The sequence below is a fragment of the Gavia stellata genome, chromosome 11 (assembly GCF_030936135.1).
Source record: "Gavia stellata isolate bGavSte3 chromosome 11, bGavSte3.hap2, whole genome shotgun sequence".
In the NCBI taxonomy this organism is placed as follows: Eukaryota; Metazoa; Chordata; class Aves; order Gaviiformes; family Gaviidae; genus Gavia; species Gavia stellata.
Window position 1 is genome coordinate 24,944,511 of NC_082604.1, and position 19,071 is coordinate 24,963,581.

At 39.4% G+C, this 19,071-nt stretch overlaps 1 protein-coding gene across 1 annotated transcript; it reads right to left on the minus strand.

Moving 5' to 3' along the window:
- Positions 1-1,921: 1,921 nt before the first annotated feature.
- On the minus strand, positions 1,922-11,188 carry SAMD7 (sterile alpha motif domain containing 7). The gene is made up of 8 exons (XM_009818447.1): positions 11,086-11,188; positions 10,161-10,287; positions 9,880-10,016; positions 8,653-8,731; positions 5,454-6,133; positions 4,006-4,127; positions 3,118-3,228; positions 1,922-2,194 (listed from the first exon to the last, which is right to left on the minus strand). The coding sequence occupies exons 1-8, from the start codon at positions 11,186-11,188 to the stop codon at positions 1,922-1,924; spliced, it is 1,632 nt and encodes a 543-aa protein (XP_009816749.1).
- Between the last annotated feature and the right edge of the window lie 7,883 nt (positions 11,189-19,071).

Here is a 19,071-nt window from a genome sequence, read left to right on the forward strand (position 1 = left end):
GCAGCGACACCTCGTGGCATCATTGACCTGGAAAGGTACCAGAGCTTCCTCTTCTGGGGTGGAGAAGGTCTCGTGTGGATTAAGTCAAATATTTCATACAATGAGGAGGTAGGATGCCATTTGAAAACCAATTCATTAAGTATGTTTAATTAGATAAGTGACATTGTCAACATGATCATCAATTGTACAAAAAAGTAAGTTAGACGTTGTTTCAGATGCTAAACAGAATCGGTGTCCCTGATTTTTTTTTTTTATTTTAACAAGCACTTTTACTATATAAAAATATTTTCTTTTTCCCTCACGGTATATGAACAATCTACATACAAAAAAATCATGATAGTTAAATCTACTGTAAATGCAAAACATTTTTTCTGGTGTAATTAATCCAAGATGTTACGTGTTAAAATAACAGGTAAAAGCATTTCAAACAGAATATGATTTTTCACATTGACAATTGTGTTTCATCCAAAATCTGAAAAAGTAAACATTTACATTACCAAATTTAACATAAAACTCTCCTTATTCGCCTTACTAAGTTTTAAAGCGATGAAAAAATGTAGAAAAGTTAATGAAGAGAACAGAAGTTAACACTTTTTGAAATTAATTGAGACAAAGTGAACAGCAAATTAATTGCCAGTCCAAGTTTAATATTGCTGTTGTACATCTTTTAAACAGTCTCATGGAGATTAAACTTTCTAGCTTCAGGTTGTAATTTTGCTTTTTTTGAACACTATTGAGTATTCAGTGAATAGTTCCTTATATGAAAAATACCCACAGATGATGCATGAGACATAATCCAAACTCTTGGGAAAGACTCCCGTTATTTCACCAGATCACAGATGTAGAAGGCCAGCACTTCACTTAGGAGAGGATTACTTCAGGGTCTGTCTGCAACTTTGGAGTATTTTCCTGCATAGCGTACCACGTTTTTGCATTGGGCCTTGCTGGATTTTATCGATTAACCCTAAAATTGCACATTTCAGTCACAGTATTTGGAGATATGTGCACAGAACCCAAAACTGCCGTAACTGGTGTCAGTGGCAGTTTTCAGTGAAAGCAGGATCAGGCTCTACTCCTTTTACAGAAAGACTTTGCTAGTTCAGAAAAGGAGTACTATAGATATTTGCCCTTCTTCTCAAGGCTGCAAAGTTTGGACAGTATGGCAAGATGAACATCTTCAGTTGCTGTTGGAATGTTACTGTCCCAGTGACTGGTCTTCATGGTGGAGTCTGCTGATGCTTCCTCCTAACCTCAGCTCAGCTCAGCTGTGCAATCACACAAAGCAAATTCAAACCCCGTCGATAAGAATGCCTTGGAATAATTAAAATTGCTGTTACACACGGTATTTTCATGTCCAGGGTTTAATCCGTGTATCTCGTCTGTACCCTGTATACCCTTCCCAAGCACTTAGAAAGGCTTCGTTCTAGAATAGCTATGGAATTAACTCAAATTGCCGAGTCTAGGGTATATTTCTCTATATTCTGTGGGTAATTCCATACTGTCCCAGTGAATTCCATATAAATTTTCTGTTTAAATTTTGTTCAACAGAAGCAGAAGTCAGCTATGTGTGGAAGCTGTAACTTCTCCTTGTAGTTTCTCGTCAGAAACACGCTGTAAGACAGACAGCGCACTCTGAGTCTCTGACAGGTTTCAGGGATCACACTGGACTTTAATGAAAAATTAAATTTACCTGTTTACTGTACTGGTATTCTTTTCAATGAATTGCACTTGAAAGTAAATGCACTAACATGTAGTTGCATTTTTAAATGGTTTTCAGATACCATACTTCCTCATGCTGCATTTGCAGCTTATTTCATTCAGCCCCAGTCATACAGAGGTTTCAGGCTGTAGCTATCTTCTCAAACACTTTGTAACTAGAGGTTCCTGTATTACTAAAAACATTTTATGTCCTGGACTCAGCTCAACTTTTCTGAAAAGTGATCATCTGAAAGTCAGCCTGAGATCCAGCTGTGTCACATGGATTTTCCCTGCTTTCTGAAACAATCTGTTCCACTGCTTTTGAAGTTTCTGGGTCCTGAGAGCAGGGACTATCCAGCGTATCACCGCTGCTGTTGCAGTGAAGAGGCGAGGCTATGTCAGAGGGCTGATCTGAGGGTTTGCCTGGAGCAGGTGGCAGGGGCACGGAGAGAGGAAGATTCATCATGTAGAACACATTGCCCAGGCGTCGAGACACCTTTAAAGACAAAAGCAGGATTGCAGCAATTGCTTCTGAGATAGTGGTAAAGCCATTAAACATCAATAGTGACTGTCATGTAGCAATGCCAGGGACATCCAGGCGGTCTCAACCATCTCAAAGGGTTATCAGTGGTTAGCAAAAGTGAAAAAAAACTCTTCCATTTTCCCTCTCTCATGTTTTTCTGGGCCCAGGTTCTTGTGGAAGGAGCTTGGCAATACTCAGCTTGGGAAATGGCCCAGTGTGCTGGGCCTGACAGCAGGCTCCTCTTGCTCTCTAGGTGCTGTAGCACCCATGGGACAGAGGGGAGGCAAACTGCCAGCCAGGAGCGGGGAAGGTGGTTTTAATGAGAGAAGAGTGAGAGACAGCAAGGGGTTAAAGAAAGGGAAAAGAATGAGGCAACAATAGAAAAACACAGAGTTGATATTTCTGGATGAAATTAAAAGCAGAAAACTTTAAACATAGAGGGATAGGCTGTCCATGAAACACTTAAGATTATATTGCCAGAAAGGCTGTAGAAACCTCTTACTTGGTATGTTTTAAAAGCCAGATTGGAGCAAAAGCAAGTATGTATCAGAGCAGTTCTTACCAGCTGGGAAGGGAAAAGAGGAGTGAAACTGAGTTAATTCATCAAACACGTCTTTTCCAGCCTAGTCTCCAGTGGTGGTGTATCCTGACTCCACTTCAAGTGTCTCTCAAACGGTCAGTCCTAACATCCCCTCAGTGTCTCCCTGCATGCTGTTGTAACATGCAGAGAAGCAAAAGAAAACTATGCTGGAGTAATTTATTTTCTCCTAATATTACGGTAGTTACCTTATCAGTGAGAAAAAATCTGGTTTATTTTGGAAAAATTTCATCCTGTTAGCTTCAGACTCTTTCACATCTCTGTGACTTGCTATTTGGCATGCATTTAATGATCATACCTGAGAGCGGATTTTTAATGCTGGTCCGAGTTTTAATCCCATTGTATCCAGTAGATGTTCCTCTGTTAGCAGTGGGAGGGTTTCTCCATCAATAGCGTGGTCTTTAAATATCTTATGAAACAATAAAACACATCATGGTGTGCTAAAACAAACTTCACTGGTTATTTTTTATGCTTAATCCTGAGGCATAGACAATAAAAGGAGGAAATAATAATTTTAATGTTTTATCTTCATATTTATCTCTTAACTGCAGCATGAGATCTCTTGTTCAGGTGTCTGGGTATCAGCACATTTGCCTGTAGCTTATCAACTTGTTCTTGGCAAGTGGGAACTTTGCAGTTTTTCAATGTTACTTAGTTCTTTTTTTTGTTTTTAGGAAGTGAGAGGCCTGCTACCAATGAAAGACTAGTGTTGACCTTACTAAGGCTTTACCAGGAATATACAAGATTTCAACCTCTTTGCTTGCATTTCTAATGATATTTCATTTTTCAAATGGAATGATGCCTATAAGAGCTCAGCGGCAGTAGCTGGGTTATACCAATATCCAAGAATGCAAAATTGCTTTAATCTGCTTAAAAATTGTGCAGGGCATGTGGAATGAAAAAATTAAGGTACTTTTCTTATACTATTGTTTTGCTGCTGGTCCTCCTGGTACATGTCATGACCAATGACTCCAGATCGCAGCAGAAGTGCATATAACCTCTCAGAGAATGGACTGCTTTTCCCATTATGAAGCAAGTGGCTTCCTATGTTGAAGTGCAATAAAAACTCCTATTACATTTGTAACTTTGTGACAACCAGTTAACCTCTAGCATTTACATTTGTTTGATGACCTTTAAATCTAGATGGTCCTGAAGACCGGAAAATGTGATGAATGTTTATAATCACCTGGGCATAATCTGAACAGCCTGGGAGGCTAACGATGAAGCTGTATACATCATCAACAGTCCACTTGCGAATGTCTTCAATGGAAGAAATGTCTTCTCCATTCAGGATCAGGCCATGTGCTCCTTTGAGGAGGAAACACAAATGTTATGTTTGTAGGACTTTGCTGGCAAATCAATAGGAAGTGACTGTTAACATGGGAATTTTAACACTTCTCCGGCACCTAATATATTAACAGCAGTGTGTAGCCAGACAGATACAGGAGTCGTAGGCACCAAAATCACCAGATAGTCAGTAGTAGCTGATTCTGGAGGGTTTTCTTTTGGTGGCTTCTTTTGTTTACTGCTGGCACTGTATGTACCAGTCACTAGACATACAAATAATACTGCAGTATTTTCTCTAATGAGTACATTATCCAATGCTTTTGATTCTTTAGACTTCACTGTTATTTTAACTTGACTAATATTTCAGTAGAACAGAACCAACCCTTTGCTAGCTCATAGTGCCTACTGTGAGTTAGAAGGACATATAGAAAAGTTATGGGTAGAAGAGGTAGCTCACAATTTCATTCAGCAATTTGGTTTATTTTAATTGAAATTCCTTTTGCAGACAGGAACTGAATATTTAATGTGCATTACATATTTTTCAGTGGTACAGTACGTCTTTGGTAGATGATCCTGGACAAAACCCCCAGCCTGTTAGCTCATTTCAGGTAACGGGAAGTTTTTCAGGGCTCATCCACTGGCACTGGTGCGTTTAACAAGAGCTGCAAAACTTTAGAAACAATGATTCTTGCACAGTGGCTGGAGAGGCCTGTGTCTTATGCTCTGTTCTTGGGAAGGTCAAGTCTCAGGGATAAGTTTGTTCCTAAATGAGTGCAGCTTCTAAGGGGATTCCTTGTCCTGTTTGACACACACAGGGATTATGATCAGTTTATTGTGTGCTGCTACATTTCTCCCCGACCACCAGAAAGAGAGGAGAGAATGTAACATGTTGAACAGAATTGCGGAGAACCTCAAAGTTCTGCTAACTTGACAGCTTAGGGGTGACAAGTGTGTTGTGCCCAGGGACTGATATAAACACAGGATGACATCCTACAGTGGTATAGTGCATGACACAGAGCACTGAAACAGTTAGGAGGCTGCTTTTTGACTTTTTGCTGTGCAATTGCATTGTCCTGCAAAGTAAAGCACTGCTTCCTAAGATGCTGAAACCTCCATTATGCCAGCAAGCAGCACAGTTTGTAGGTAGTGAAGACCACCCTTTACCTTTGCTGACTTGGATTTGCCAAGTTATTACTATTTGCAGCATCTGAATTCTACATATAGTTGCCATGACTCTTATCATATCAAAAATTTGCTTGAAACAGAAGGAAGAAATAAGAGCGCATATCAATAAAAAGAAATAATATCAACATGCCACTCTAACTGTAATCTGGAGACTTCACAAACCTGAAGGTAGCAATGGGTTGCTGGGTACTGGAAATCCATATGGTAACGCTGAGAATGGGATTGCAGAAGGGTACATGTACTTGTCATCAAAAGCAGCACAGGAGCTATTAGATTCCTTCTCATTTGTGTTGCTGCAGCTGTTGGTTTCAGCAGAAATTTCATGAGTAGCACAGTTTTTTCTCAAGCCTTGTTCAAACTCTTTACAGTTTTTGGCAACTGCAGGTGGCTCAGTCTGGTTTTTGCTTTGTTCATGTTTGTTTGGTGTCTCCACCTCTGCTTCCTTCTTTTCTTCTTTCTCATCATCCACTGCAGCTGAAGCAGGGTCCATAGTTTTGTCGTCAGCTTGGTTCTTTGTGCCATTGGCAGTACAGTCTGCAGTTTTGTGATTTCCAGCTCTTCTCCCTGCTCGACGTCCCCTCTCCCTTTGCAAAGTGCTGACTGGAGGGTATGGGCTGGTTGCCATGAGCATAGTGTTGCCATGAATTTCATCAAGGGTGGTACGATGAACATATAAGTCACTGGGAAGGTGGCCTTCAGGTAGTCTGTGCCTGCCACGGAAAGCAATGGGACTAGCTGGCATCCCATGGTAAAGGAAAGGTGCTTCCAGGCCCAGTAGCCCTTTCCGATGAGCTTTCTCAATTTCTTTTTGCTGAAAAATAGCACTCATCTCCATTTCCATTCTAAGAGACACACAGAGCACAAGCAGTTAGGGCAGCTTAGTTCCTTCATCACCTCTTTTTTTAGTGGCAGATTAAAACTCAGATAGTTGAATAGGTGAGAGTACTGCTTTTCTTCTCTCTCCCCTATATTGCTATGTGTGAGAGGTCACAAACTGCAGATGAAATGGCAAACCTGGCTATATTTAATGTGCTGCCAGATACATATAGTCAACTAAAAGGAAGAGAAAGTATATCTTCCATGTGATGCCTCTGGATAATATTTCAGACAAAAAAGTGTTATTTATATATTGGCAATCTAGGCATTATTACAGTGATTATGCTCACTTGGGATTTGGAAAATTGTCTCCAGAGTCATAAGGGTCAAAGACTAAAGAAAGTAAGTGATTTACATTACCAATGAGAAAATTAAACTGAAAAATGGAAAATGGCAGTGATATTGTAAGTGATAAAGAACTAGAATTGGAACCTGTGCATACACTCAGAGTAAGCTAATGTGAGTAAGTCTCTTGAGTAACTCTCCATAGTGCCTGGCACCTGAGCATGGCTCTGAGACTGTGAAAGGGTGAGATCCTGGCGGTAAGTGTTCAACCGATCTCCCTCCTGGTGCATAAAGCCAATGTTCCAGGGTCTGTGCCAGCTGGCATAGCAGATAGGAGGGCTTACCAGTGAGATATGGAGCATACAAAGAGTAGTATTGTACCAACCTTTGCTGGCATCAGCTTTCTTTGGAGCCAAGCTAGTGATCAAACAGAAAGCTATAGCTCCTAGAGCTCCACGGCTTCAGCTGGAGCTGAGAGATGGGAGAAGTGAGCCAGTCTACCAGACACAAACCAGAAATGGTTCAGCCTGCCTTCCTTGCTTTTAGGAGCTTTCAGTGGGACTTCCACATTCTTCTTTGGAACAGGGCTTGTGAGGGCAGCCAAGTCTTTAAAGTGGACCAAGATAACTTTCCTAACACTGCAATGAGGATAACAGGTCAGAGAGAGTCTGAGTTTTAAGAGACTTCTCATTAATGTAAAATTGTCAGGAAAACAGTTTGGGCAAAAGGTATCTGTTCAGATGATTGTTGTGAGGAGGCATTAGTCAATCACTCCGTAACGTTCAGGGCTTTTTCTCTGCTCTCTTTTCATCTTTGCAACAACCTCCAAATTATTAATTTTCTGCTTTCAGAGATCCAATGGAAGTGTTTTGTCTATATACCATGTCCTTATACATCTTGCCCAATTGTCCTTACTCACACACAGCTGTTGAGGTGGAGATAAACAGCAAAGGGCATTACATTCCAGATAAGATAGTCTGCTCCTCGGAGGACCAGCAGACGAGGGATCACTGAGCTTTGGTATGAGGCAGAGTCCCTTGGAGAACAAGGATTTGGGCCCAGGTGCTCAGCAGCACAGCTGCAGCAAGTGCAGGAGAATGTTTGCCAGCACCTGATTTCTATAAAGGGTGAAAGGAGCAAGTGCAGCTCTAAAGGTGACACGTGCTGTGGAAAGCAGTGTGAAGCTAGTGGAAATTGCCAGGATGCTAAAAGACTGAGGTAAAAGGTTTTCTCATGGATTTAGGCTGAGCTATTTTATGTTGGGGTTTTCCTGGGTTTGGTGGGCTGAGGGAAGAGCCTGAACAGGTAGGACTAGCTCTGATGTGGCTGGATATGTATGTGATGGCCATGCTTGCTGCTGGCTATTTTACTTGCTTTTCTCAGGGTTTTTGCCACATGGCAAGAGCTATATGAAATGCATTGTTGATTCAAATCTTGTGCTTGGAGGAGTTCAGTAATCAAGCTTTGCTGACTGAAGAGCTCAAAACACTTCTGTCATAATTCTCTTGAGATGCCTACTCAGAATTTATCTGTTCTTTGCTTTTAGTCTCACTGTGTGAGAGGTGCTGCCACTCAGTACTGTGCTGAACCCCAGTGCAGGAGTGATTGAGGTTAGAGTTCCTCTATGGAAATGGTGTGGCCGTGAGGGAGGGCACTGGTGGTTACTTAACCAGCTACTGATTACACTGAAACTCGTACAAATAACTGGACTCTTGCTAGTCACCCTGACATTCAGACTATTTGGTTAAACTGGGAAAGCTGTCCACCCTGGTAGGGTGGAGACATTGCTAATCATCCCAAGGGCCTAGCTGTAGAGGCTTTAAATATTGTGTGTGATAGTACACAGCTGTAAAGTTTGAATTTGTTTCTGACTTTTTGTAGCTTCAGGGTGTCTGGATCCAGATTTCAAGGGCTGGGGCTGAAGTTTGTAGCTTGTTTCTTTCTTTAACCAAGCTGAGGGGTTTGTTTCTTTTTCTTATCTAATTTTAAGGCTAAAAGCAGAATAGGGGCAAGCAGAAAGTTCAGTAGCTTCAGACCTTAAGAGATAATCAAGGACCCTCTGCTTCTCTAGAGGATTTGAAAAAGTATTTTGATCACTGTCAATAAAACCCCCCCAAAAGTCTGTGACTTAATAATTTCCAGATGCCTTTGGTGCCAGAATCCTGGCATGCACCTCAGTGCAAAGCTTACTATTGATTACCTGGCAATATTTTGCTTTTGAACCAGTTCCTGTCTTCTGGCCATAGATTCCATGGATTCTGGTTGCAGAAAGCTATATCCTTAAAGGGAGGGGGGGGAAAAAAAATCTTTAAAATTCACTTGTTTCCTCAAGCAAATGCACAAACCCCAAAGCAATGCAGAGACACTTTAAAAGCTTTTTAAAACTTGAACTACGTGCTTCACCAGGAAGCTGATATGACTTCAAGTTAAATCCTATTTGTGTTCATTGCTTTGGTGGGAATATGTAGTAGAAACATGAAGTCCCGCATCGGGTGTTTGCAGGATCAGATCTGTAGTTAGGTATACCTGTTATTATCCATAAAGGAAAGAGACAGCAGGGTGGTTTTATCTGGTGACTTATGCCTTTGGAGTACATATAGCTGCTCAGAAAACAATAACCAACAGTTAAGCAAAACAAACCGTCTCCTTCAAGACTGTTTTCAGCCCAGATGCCGTGTAATTTTAAATGACATTTCCTCTTGCGGGAATATCTTATGCGGGAATATCTTATTTGAGATCAGCATTAGGGGGGAAGAAAAGCTGAAGCCAGAAACTCCTGTTTCTAGATCTATATGGCATTGAGAATTTATTCACTCATTTCCAAGAAGGAACCTTAAGATATGACCTCTTTGTATAAAGTGACATGTAAATTTATGTGCAGCATGACATGCACGCCACAGTTGTGTTGCCATGCTGTGATATCCAACCTTCCCCTTACAGCTTTGCCTTGTCATTTTGAGCCTTTATTAAAAGGACTTGTAGTTGCCCTGCATGAGTAAAGTGGCATGTGATATTATGACTAAAGAATATGATCAGTAAAGTAGTCTTTTAAAACAGCCAATGGTCATAATGAGGGAGTTAAATGTAGCAAAAAGTGTTGTCGATTGGACTCATTTGTTTAGGTACAGCCTTCTGTTCAGGTGTGAAAATGTTTGGAAAATACAAAAGGAAAAGGACAGAATGCAAACATGCAAATGATTTTGGAAACAGTGTATTTAACAAAAGCTAAAATGGATGTGTTTAGACTTAAACTGGCATGGTTTAGAATCCCTGGTAGGCAGACTGCCTCCTTTTAGTGAGACTGTTTTTTCCAAAGAAAATTAACTTTTATTGACAGTACTGACAAACCTATGAAAAACAAGTAGGTGCAGTTTGCTTTCTCATTTACATGCTATCACTTTTCAGGATGCAGACAATGCTTCATTACCTGGGCCTGGGTAAACACGGTTGGACAATATGTTTGGCATGTTTGCATGCTGTGGGACTGTGGGCCCAAGGTGCGACGCTATATGGATTTGTCTTGGGTCAGTTGATGCCATCATTTCAGTTGAAGGTAACAGATCTCTGAGAGGGGGAAAAAAATACATTCAGATATGCAAAGGACATTGTTTAGTTAAGAATAATCTAAGATCTTTATATACTCAGGTACAGCACACGCACAGTTATTCTTTAACTGCGGTATTATAAGAGAGAAATGGTGCAAAATACCTGTCTACCAGTCGAGGCTCAAACTGGGAGGGAATCGCTTGCATTCTCTGCTGGCCTGCACCCATTAGCTGAGGGTTTACTGTCATCAACTGATTTCTCATTAGCATCTCTTGCCGCTGCCGCAGTTCTGACACAAAGCATATAGAGTTCTGTTGTCAATGTAGTAAATTAGAAAGTGATTCTGTCTGCAGTATAACTTCACCAGAAAAAATAGGATTTTTTTCCTCAAGTGCCAGCATTCTAGTACGAGTTAGCAAATCACACTTTTTTTAATAGCAGCAACTAAAAAAGATGTTTCCACTGCCACCTTAACCACTTTGTTTAAAAATGTAGATTTATACAATCAAACTGCAGCAAAAATAAACAGGATGTGCACAGTGAAGTGTACAAAAGGACAACTTACAATTAACAATAATTCATATAACACTATGAAACAGAAGAGAATAGCCATGAATGCTAAGTTCTCTGAGAGAGTTCTCATTTCTATATACAGTTTTATTTTTAGAAAAATCTTATTAGCTGGAACCTGCCTTGTCATGAGACAGCAGCTCTAGAAAGAAGAGCCTGCAGTGGTGAGCCAGAATGTCATAATGTCTAGCTATGGCCTCTGTTGCCGAGTTCCTGTGTGACTTTGACTCTTCTTCTAGATGCTTAGCATCTCTTGATCAAATTCTGAATGCCGAGAATCCCCCACGTTAACTTTATGTTAACTTCTCTTAAGAGAAGTATTTATACTTCAGAATATATACTTATTTATACTTAAAAGAAGTATACTTCTCTTAGGAGAAGTATTTCTGCAGTTACCCCTAGGACAAATTTGAAATACTTTTAAAAGACATTAAACCTGTTGCTGGCTGTTTCTCGTACCTTGTACAGTTATTAGCAACCCTAAAAACAAATGTTAGTTAGGTTTCTTCCTGCTTACCTCCTGCTGCCATGCCACTTGCTAATCGGTATAAGTGCTTTTCTTCTAGTGTTCCTTGTTCCCCCAGGATAGACATTTTTCTCATGTGATCTCGTGGAGTCATGCTGCAAGGAGACAGCAACAGCTTTTCCGTTGTAAAGAACTGAATCAGCAGGCCCAAAGAGAAGAGTAAGACATTCAACAATGTAAGAAACAGAGCAGGTTATACAAGTTATTTCTTAGATAAGCACGTAGTCCTTCGGCCAGTCACAGCTGTACCCTTCAGTGCTTGTGGATTGTATTGGTTACCATATAGAAACTTTCAGTTTTCAGGACAATGCAAATGTTGCCCTTGTTTATATTGAGTTGTTCAGTGTCCTTGGGTCTTGGTATGTAAGGGAAGTCAGGATGTTGGGAAATATCAGCTGCTCAGAAGGACGTCATTAAGACAAAGTCTTTTGCCTGCAGTCTGTGGTGTATCACAGCAGCCTGAGAACAGTGACATGTGCTTCATACTCAGGAAGGCAGGTATCTTTGTTTTAATTTGAGGATTATAATAGTTTGGAGCCCTGTCTACTGTAAACTAAGTAAAACAGATGGAAAGAAATGGTAGAAATAAGCTGTTCCAAATGACATCAGCCCCTTAAGACTGTCAAATGAAGTAAAACAGGTAAAAGAACGTGCTTTGTAGTGATGAAAACAGTGATAAAAACAGCTAGGCTCAGATTAATTATCCATATATGTGCAGGTAAATAAAGCCAGATGAAGACTAGAAATCTAGACTAAAAACTAATACACTACAAATGCATAGTTGCATAGCTGTAGTGTCATTGAGGTGGATTGTCAGCATTTCTAAGTCTGTCCAAAGAAGCAGGTGACTAGATCACAAATGATACTGATACCAGGGGAATGAGGAACCACAGTATGCCCTGCTCAGGGTTATGGGGGAATGATCTACAGCAGGATTATTTGTGCAAGTAGGTCATAAAGGAAATTAGTTGGGTAACCCACAGCCTGGATGTTAAAAAGTTAAACTGGGGGCTTGGCAGAGGGAGCAGGCTAGCTTAAAGGCAGCAAGGGCATTTGTACATTCATTTCAAACTAATTTGCACAGCAAATGTTTAAATTTTTTTAAAGTAAGTTGAATTTTCTTCCCCATTAGCTCTGACAAAATGGATTCTTTCTCTCTTCTGAAAGATGGAAGATGTAATGCTTAAGTGTTCTCATCCTGTAGATAGAGAGTTACAGCTCCATAAGTTCAGCTGGCATTTGGTATGGATAACAGTGAGGGACACCTTAGAAATACAATGAGAGAAGCACAGAGAATCTACCAAAGCCAAAGAGAGCTCAAGTGAATTATGCCTTTCTGAACCTTTTCATGAGAGCCAGCAAACAGGAATCAGTGAGAAACAAGATCTAAGAAAGAGACGACTGACTGTGCTGCTAAGGGCAGCAGACTCCTCTCTGCTGAGTCTAGTTTGGGAGGTGAATCCCATGGCAGGGAAACCATCACTGACAAATTCCCTGACAGCAGCTGCCTTCCATTTCAGCTGAGTACTGACAACTGCTGAATTTGTGTTAATAATCACCCCACAAAGATGTGATCTCTGAAGCACAATTGGCCAAAACCATCCAGAACTTTGGGTGGTTTGACTTTCTATGGCTTAGTTGCCACTTTGCATTTAGCATGTTTTGATGATGCTATTACATTAAAATGCCAGCCCTCTCTGAGAACTCTATCTACCTTTTGCTCAGGTCTTAGTATTTTTACAATTATGCCAAACTTGCTTACTTTCATTTTTATGCTATGTTGCCCCTGTGTCTAGCCTTACAAAGTCAATGCCTGTGATTAACAGCATTGGCGTGATAAAATCCAACTGTGGGACTGATTACACATGCATGACCAAAGGCAGTGGTGTTGTACAAGTACCAGTGAGATCAAACACAGCTTGAGATGTTAGCATTGCCGTGAGTACAAGACAGATCCAATTGCCCAGTGGTTTGTTTTACCTTTAAACCAGCTACCTAGGATACAGAAATTCCTTAGAAATAGTAAGCAAGAACAACCAACATTCCCTTTTTCACAGCTAGTCCTTCTCCAAAACAGAACCAAACTTTTAAAAACTGCTCATTATCCAAAATCTGATGGAAGCCAAATCCTATATTTTGTTACATAAGCCATTTATAAATTAGAGTAATTATTATAACGCCTTTTATTGCCTTTGACCTACTGATGAGTTAAAAACAATTTTAAGGGAAAGCTATCAATCTAATTCACATGCTTCAGGAATTTACCATTTCCTTGGTATGGTGAAGATACTTGGTCTCAGCCTCAAAATGAGTTTTCCAAAGGGTAGGCAAGTCAGTCATTTCAACCATTCAGACTGAAAGTAGAAGTTATACTTGGACTATGCCACTGGCATTCCCTCAAATTAAAAAGTTCTTTACACTTGTAAATGCTAAATTCTGTGTTGGCCAAGATTCAGGTCTTCCTGGAAGCAGACAAGTCTGTCAAATCCAAGAACAGCACCATGTCCTTTGTTTTTGACGTATGTATCTGAACATGTGCTGCTGGACATGTTTCATTTGACTCTTTTTTTTTTTTTTGAATACTTTAGACTTAAAGCGGTTTAGGATGCTGGGTGCTTCATGAAGAGCATTTGAGCTGCCAAAGTGCTTCTGAGCTGCTAAAGTATTTTAAAGCTCAGTACTAAAGGGATTTAGTGCTGAACTAAACTTTACAGCAGCTCAAAAAAATAGATGGCAACTGGGATGATGGTATTTGCTATACCATAGCGGTCCAGTGAGCCATTTAGGTGGTTTCATTTCATGGATGAGTGACTGTGTATTAAATACTCTGGAAAACAAAGCTGCAATTTTCAACTTCATGCTAACCTCCTTCCAGACTGGCCGTTGCCTGGTGCACCTGACTAGAGAATATGAAGGTGCAAAGTAACCAGCAGAGGTCCAGGTAGGCATAATGGAAAAAAATAGGAGGTTTTAACCTTTTTAGTCTAGTAAATCAGAAAAAAAAAGATTTAAAAGCTAGTATTAACACTAACAAAGTTTTCTCTGTCAGATGATTGACAAGCTGCATCACTTTTGCTTTTTAGGATCTGGTGGAATGCTTCAATCCCCTGTTTTAATCACAGTTGTGAATGCAATTTATTCTGGGGAAGCTGTCCCTGTGTGGGGAAAAAGACATACAAGTAAAAGACACTTTTCTTTATCAGGTCTACCTAGAACTTCTACACTGCCCCCCCTAAAATCACACCTGTGACTAAAATATTTGATACAACTTTCAAGTGTAGCATCATGGAAAACCTAGTGGAGAAAAGACCCATCTATTCTGACCCAAATCCACCACCTCCATGTGGGATCCCATATACCCTGTCTGACAGACACCTGTCAACACCCAAGCGGTAGTAACTGTGGTTAGAACCTAGTAGCACCAGTATCACTGTGGTGTTCTCTGTATAGTCTGTGCAGTTCCCAAAACAAGTCTGGATGTTGTGTTGGATGTGAAGTATGTTATACTGTCTCCGGATGGGTAGTCTCTCACATAGCCTCCTTTCAGAGCTGAAGGAGAAACTATTTAAGAACTTTCTTAAAATCTTGCTTTTAAAAAGCGAGGTTTTCTTTTAAATGCTGGCATTTTCACTGAATGTAGGGTACCAAATACAGCAGCATCCACAGTAGAGTTGATCCATATTTATTGATAGATTATTATCCATTAGGTGACCAAGATTCACAGAGCATCGCTTCAGGCAGCTTATCCTTGCAAAGGTAGACTAGGTGGTCTGTTGGTTTGCCACGGAAAAGATACGCTATTGAAAAAAATAATGGAATAATATGACTTGAAAGTTCATTGGCATCTTCTTCCACTAAAGCTGTAGCTTATTGCTTCCCTTGGCCCGGTTTTTGAATCATCATGAGCCAAAAGGAGGTTTTGATTCCTTAATGAGGCTTTCACTAGAGTTGCTTCATGAAGTCATTCTGGTTTTTTTATTGGTGTGCCAGTCAATCCTCCTAACTTATCTTGGATTTCTTCTCAGATACACACAAATAACTCTTGTATTTGTGGTAAAATGTTGAGATGTTATTTCCACCAGAATTCTAATCTACTTTCCCAAGTTGAATGTCCAATGTTAAATGTAACTTAAAGGACACATTTTGTATGTATCTGTTATCCATATTAAATTGCTTGTTTGTTTTGCTGAATTTCCTGTTCAGGGAGATACTGAATTGATCAGGCAGGATAAATAGTTCGGTTAATAACCTAATATAAAGACTTGTATGTAACCCTGTGTGAGGAGGAGATACTGAACTTCACTAATCTACATTATTCCATTTGGAAAAACACCTCTTTTGGTTATTTAGCTGGGATTCTGACTTGCAGGTCAAATTTAGGGTACTTAAGATTCATACTATTTTCGTAACAACTAGCATATTAGAAACCAACATCAGCAAAAAAAGACCTCTGAGGGAACAGGGAAAGTATACTTCTGATACATACATTAGCTGGGATTTGAGTAGCTCAAAATTTTGCAACAAGCTTCATATAAATCATACACAACAGCTGTCCAGTGTTACATTCATATATGGCCATTCTCTGATCCTATTGCACAAATCCTGGCTGTACAGCACATTACAGGGATGAAGACAAGTTAATCTCTACCTTTAGAGTCTTACCCTTAGCAAACCCTTCTTGGCAGCAGGCAGAACCACTCACCCAGTACTAATTCTGTCTCAATTTATTAGATGAGAAGTGGCAAGACAAGAACTTCATGAACCAGAAGCATTTGCAAATCTAATCATGTTATATGCAGTTTCAAAATGTCTATAGCAGTCTGTATTTATATTATTAATTGCATTGGCAAAAACAGTATTGTCTTATGTATAATATAGTCTTGTTGAAAGACTTCTTTTAATTAAGTGCATTAAGATTTCATTAACTATTACTGCTTTTATTTATATCAAACACATAGAATTAGCGTTTTTTAAAAGCAATGTTCAGTATACCTTTGCAGTGGATTCACAGACTGTTTAGAAGCAGCTGAGCATTGTTGAAAATGCGCAGGTAAATCTGTGTCAGAAAAATCACTTAAACATGTGATATAAACATGTATACATGCTTATGAACGAAATATATGAAGAAACTCATGCATAGTCTTGTTTTCATTCCCATTGGCTCCCTTTTTAGAAGAAGCTCTCCTGATTACTTGAGAAATCAGGTGCTCTTTTAAAAAATAGATAAATATTCCAATATTATTAATACTCTAATGTTAATAACTGTAGTATCGAGGGTTCTTGCCCTAAGCCTATGCTAAGAGTCATAAAACTAGAGATTGTATTTATTCAAGAACTCACAGTCAGCAAAATAAATGACTTTTGGAAAGCAAGAAAGTGATTATACCAACATCATGTCATACAGGGGCATGAAATATGTCATCTTAATTGGGGTAAGGTACCATTGGAGAGAGGCTGTAGGGCTAAATTCTAATCCTAGATACGTGGGCACAGACTGTTCAGAGACTGAGATTAGAGTGTAATCCTAAAACTGGATTGAGAACGATACATTCCCTAAAGAAAGGAAAATAACTATATTTATAGTGCGTGTGTCTGCCAGTAGAGTTTGCATTGCATGCCTTTACACTGAAATGAAGATGTGGATGTTTCACCATTTTTGAACTAGCTAATTGTTAAGATTGCAAGCAGCAAGTCACTTATTTCTTTTAAACACACTAGTCTCAGGAAGAAATTAAGGCCTAGCATTGGCAAATTCAATCCTTCAGGAACTAAGGTAGGTTCAAATAGGAGTTCATTCATCTTGGTCCCACTGGAATGGCTGGGGGCACAGGGAAACTGTTATTCCTGTGTGCTGCTAAGACAACAGTCAGCTTAATGCATTAACTAAAACCAAAGGTGGAGATGCACTGTGCTGAGCACAAACACGCAGCAAGAACCCTCAAAGCCTACTAGGTGAGACAGACAGATGGTGGAGGAAAAAGCAGCAGTCCTGCCATTTGATATGGTGTTGGAGGCACAGAGATATAGGACGGTAAGCAGCTGAGGTGGGAATTGTACTTAGCACTGCTCCCTCTCAGCTCAGTGCTGTAACCACAGGACCAGTTTCTGCAGAACCATGGTGCTAATATTACTCATTTGTATTTGTGGCAGCACCCAAAGGCTCCAGCTGGGATCATGCTGAGCGCTTTAACTTTGCGTTTGAAAAACTAAGTAACATAACTTATCAAGAACTACTGAAAATAGTGGTTGTAGCAGAGCAAGTGTGTGTGTGCACACGTATGTGTGTAACATTGTACACCCACCCTGTATCCTGACAAATTGGTACATGAAGAAGCTGTTTACAAGGGATGGGTCTCTCTATTACATTGGTTATATACACAGAGATAAAAGCATGATGTAATTTGTTTTCCTTGTGGATTTATTTCATAATTAGGGATGACATTTGAAACATTATCCTCTTGGCTTCAATTCTTTTACAAGCCTAAAGATTGCAAAATGTGGCATAGGTGGGATCAGTTAAAGCGAAACTAAACTCCGTATTTTTTACTTTTTAATAATTTTTACTTTTAGAGCATAAAGAAGTATTTTTAAATACTGGAAATGGAAGGCTTGGGATGGAAAGCTTTCTGATGATTGGAGAGCAAGTCTGGTATTTCCAAATGAAATACAGTTGAATTTTAGTGGGATTTTGTGTCTCACTTTAACATGAAATACTAGTGCAAATGACAACAGTCCCAGTGCCAAAAGAAACCAGGTAGTAGGAAGAGGAATGGGTTTTAGCAAGGCTATTTAAAACTATTTTTATTCAACAACTCTTAAACTCTTAGTTAGCTAGTGAAGTTAGAATCTAGAAAATTTGTACTGAATCCTCAGTTCCTTCCCTTTTCAGTTAGGATATTAAATATTGCAGCAGTATCCCTTGGATTTCCCAAAATCCTCTCACAAAACAGAAAACTGTGTGTATGTCTTACACCACTAAGGTAAAACAAGATGGCATGGGTTTTTATCATTAATAGTTTCATGTTAGCTTTCTTTATTACAAAGCAAAAGACAGCACACACTCATCTTAAAAATATTTGCAGGTATGTTAAAATATATGCAAGTCAGATATTGGACACTAAAATCACTGTTATTTTCCAAACTTATATATGAAGTCACAAGTTTTAATCTCACAGGGGAAAAAGGTTGTATTAACATGTGAAATTGCACACCTGATCCTGTAAACAGACTCAGAAATCAGTATCTTTAACAGACGTAACGTTTTCAGCTCCAGATTGCAGGATCAGACCATGATAAAATTACTCAAGTCAGGATTGTCTCTCGCTCTTTCCATATATCTGGGGCACCAAGGAGGTATGGAAATTCACATATTCTGTAACTGAGGAACTTGAAATTTTAGCTCCAAAGGCAATGTAATAGTGCCCAAGCCTTTCTCAGTCTGCAGTTAATTCCGCCCACATATTCAGATGTAACAATAACAAGATGTAAGGAACCCTCATCATGTTATGAAATTATTTTTACAAAATATATCACACTGCATACATTGCTGTTCCACAAAGCTGCTAGCACTAGGATTTCTTACAATGGCTAAGCACACAAGCAAAATTTTAATTAGGTAAATCTAATGTAGGTAGAGCAGACTAAACCAGCCAAATACATCTGTGTGATGATAGCCTTGATTAATTGATTGCACACTGATTTAGAAAATCTACTGGTCCAGGAAGTATCTGTAAAAATTGAGGGTTTTCTATTGTACTTTAAAAAGATAAATTAGCACAAAGATTAAGCTATATATATTAACAACCAGTTAGCTTTTAAGAATATTTTGTTACGCTTAGACAAGACAGTGAAACATTTGTGCATGTACATTAAGCAACTCAACCTGTATCCAAAATTTTCTAGAAAAATACTGAATATACAATGACAAGCTTTCCCATAGTAAAATCCTCCATTTGTGAAATAGATCTTCAAATATTT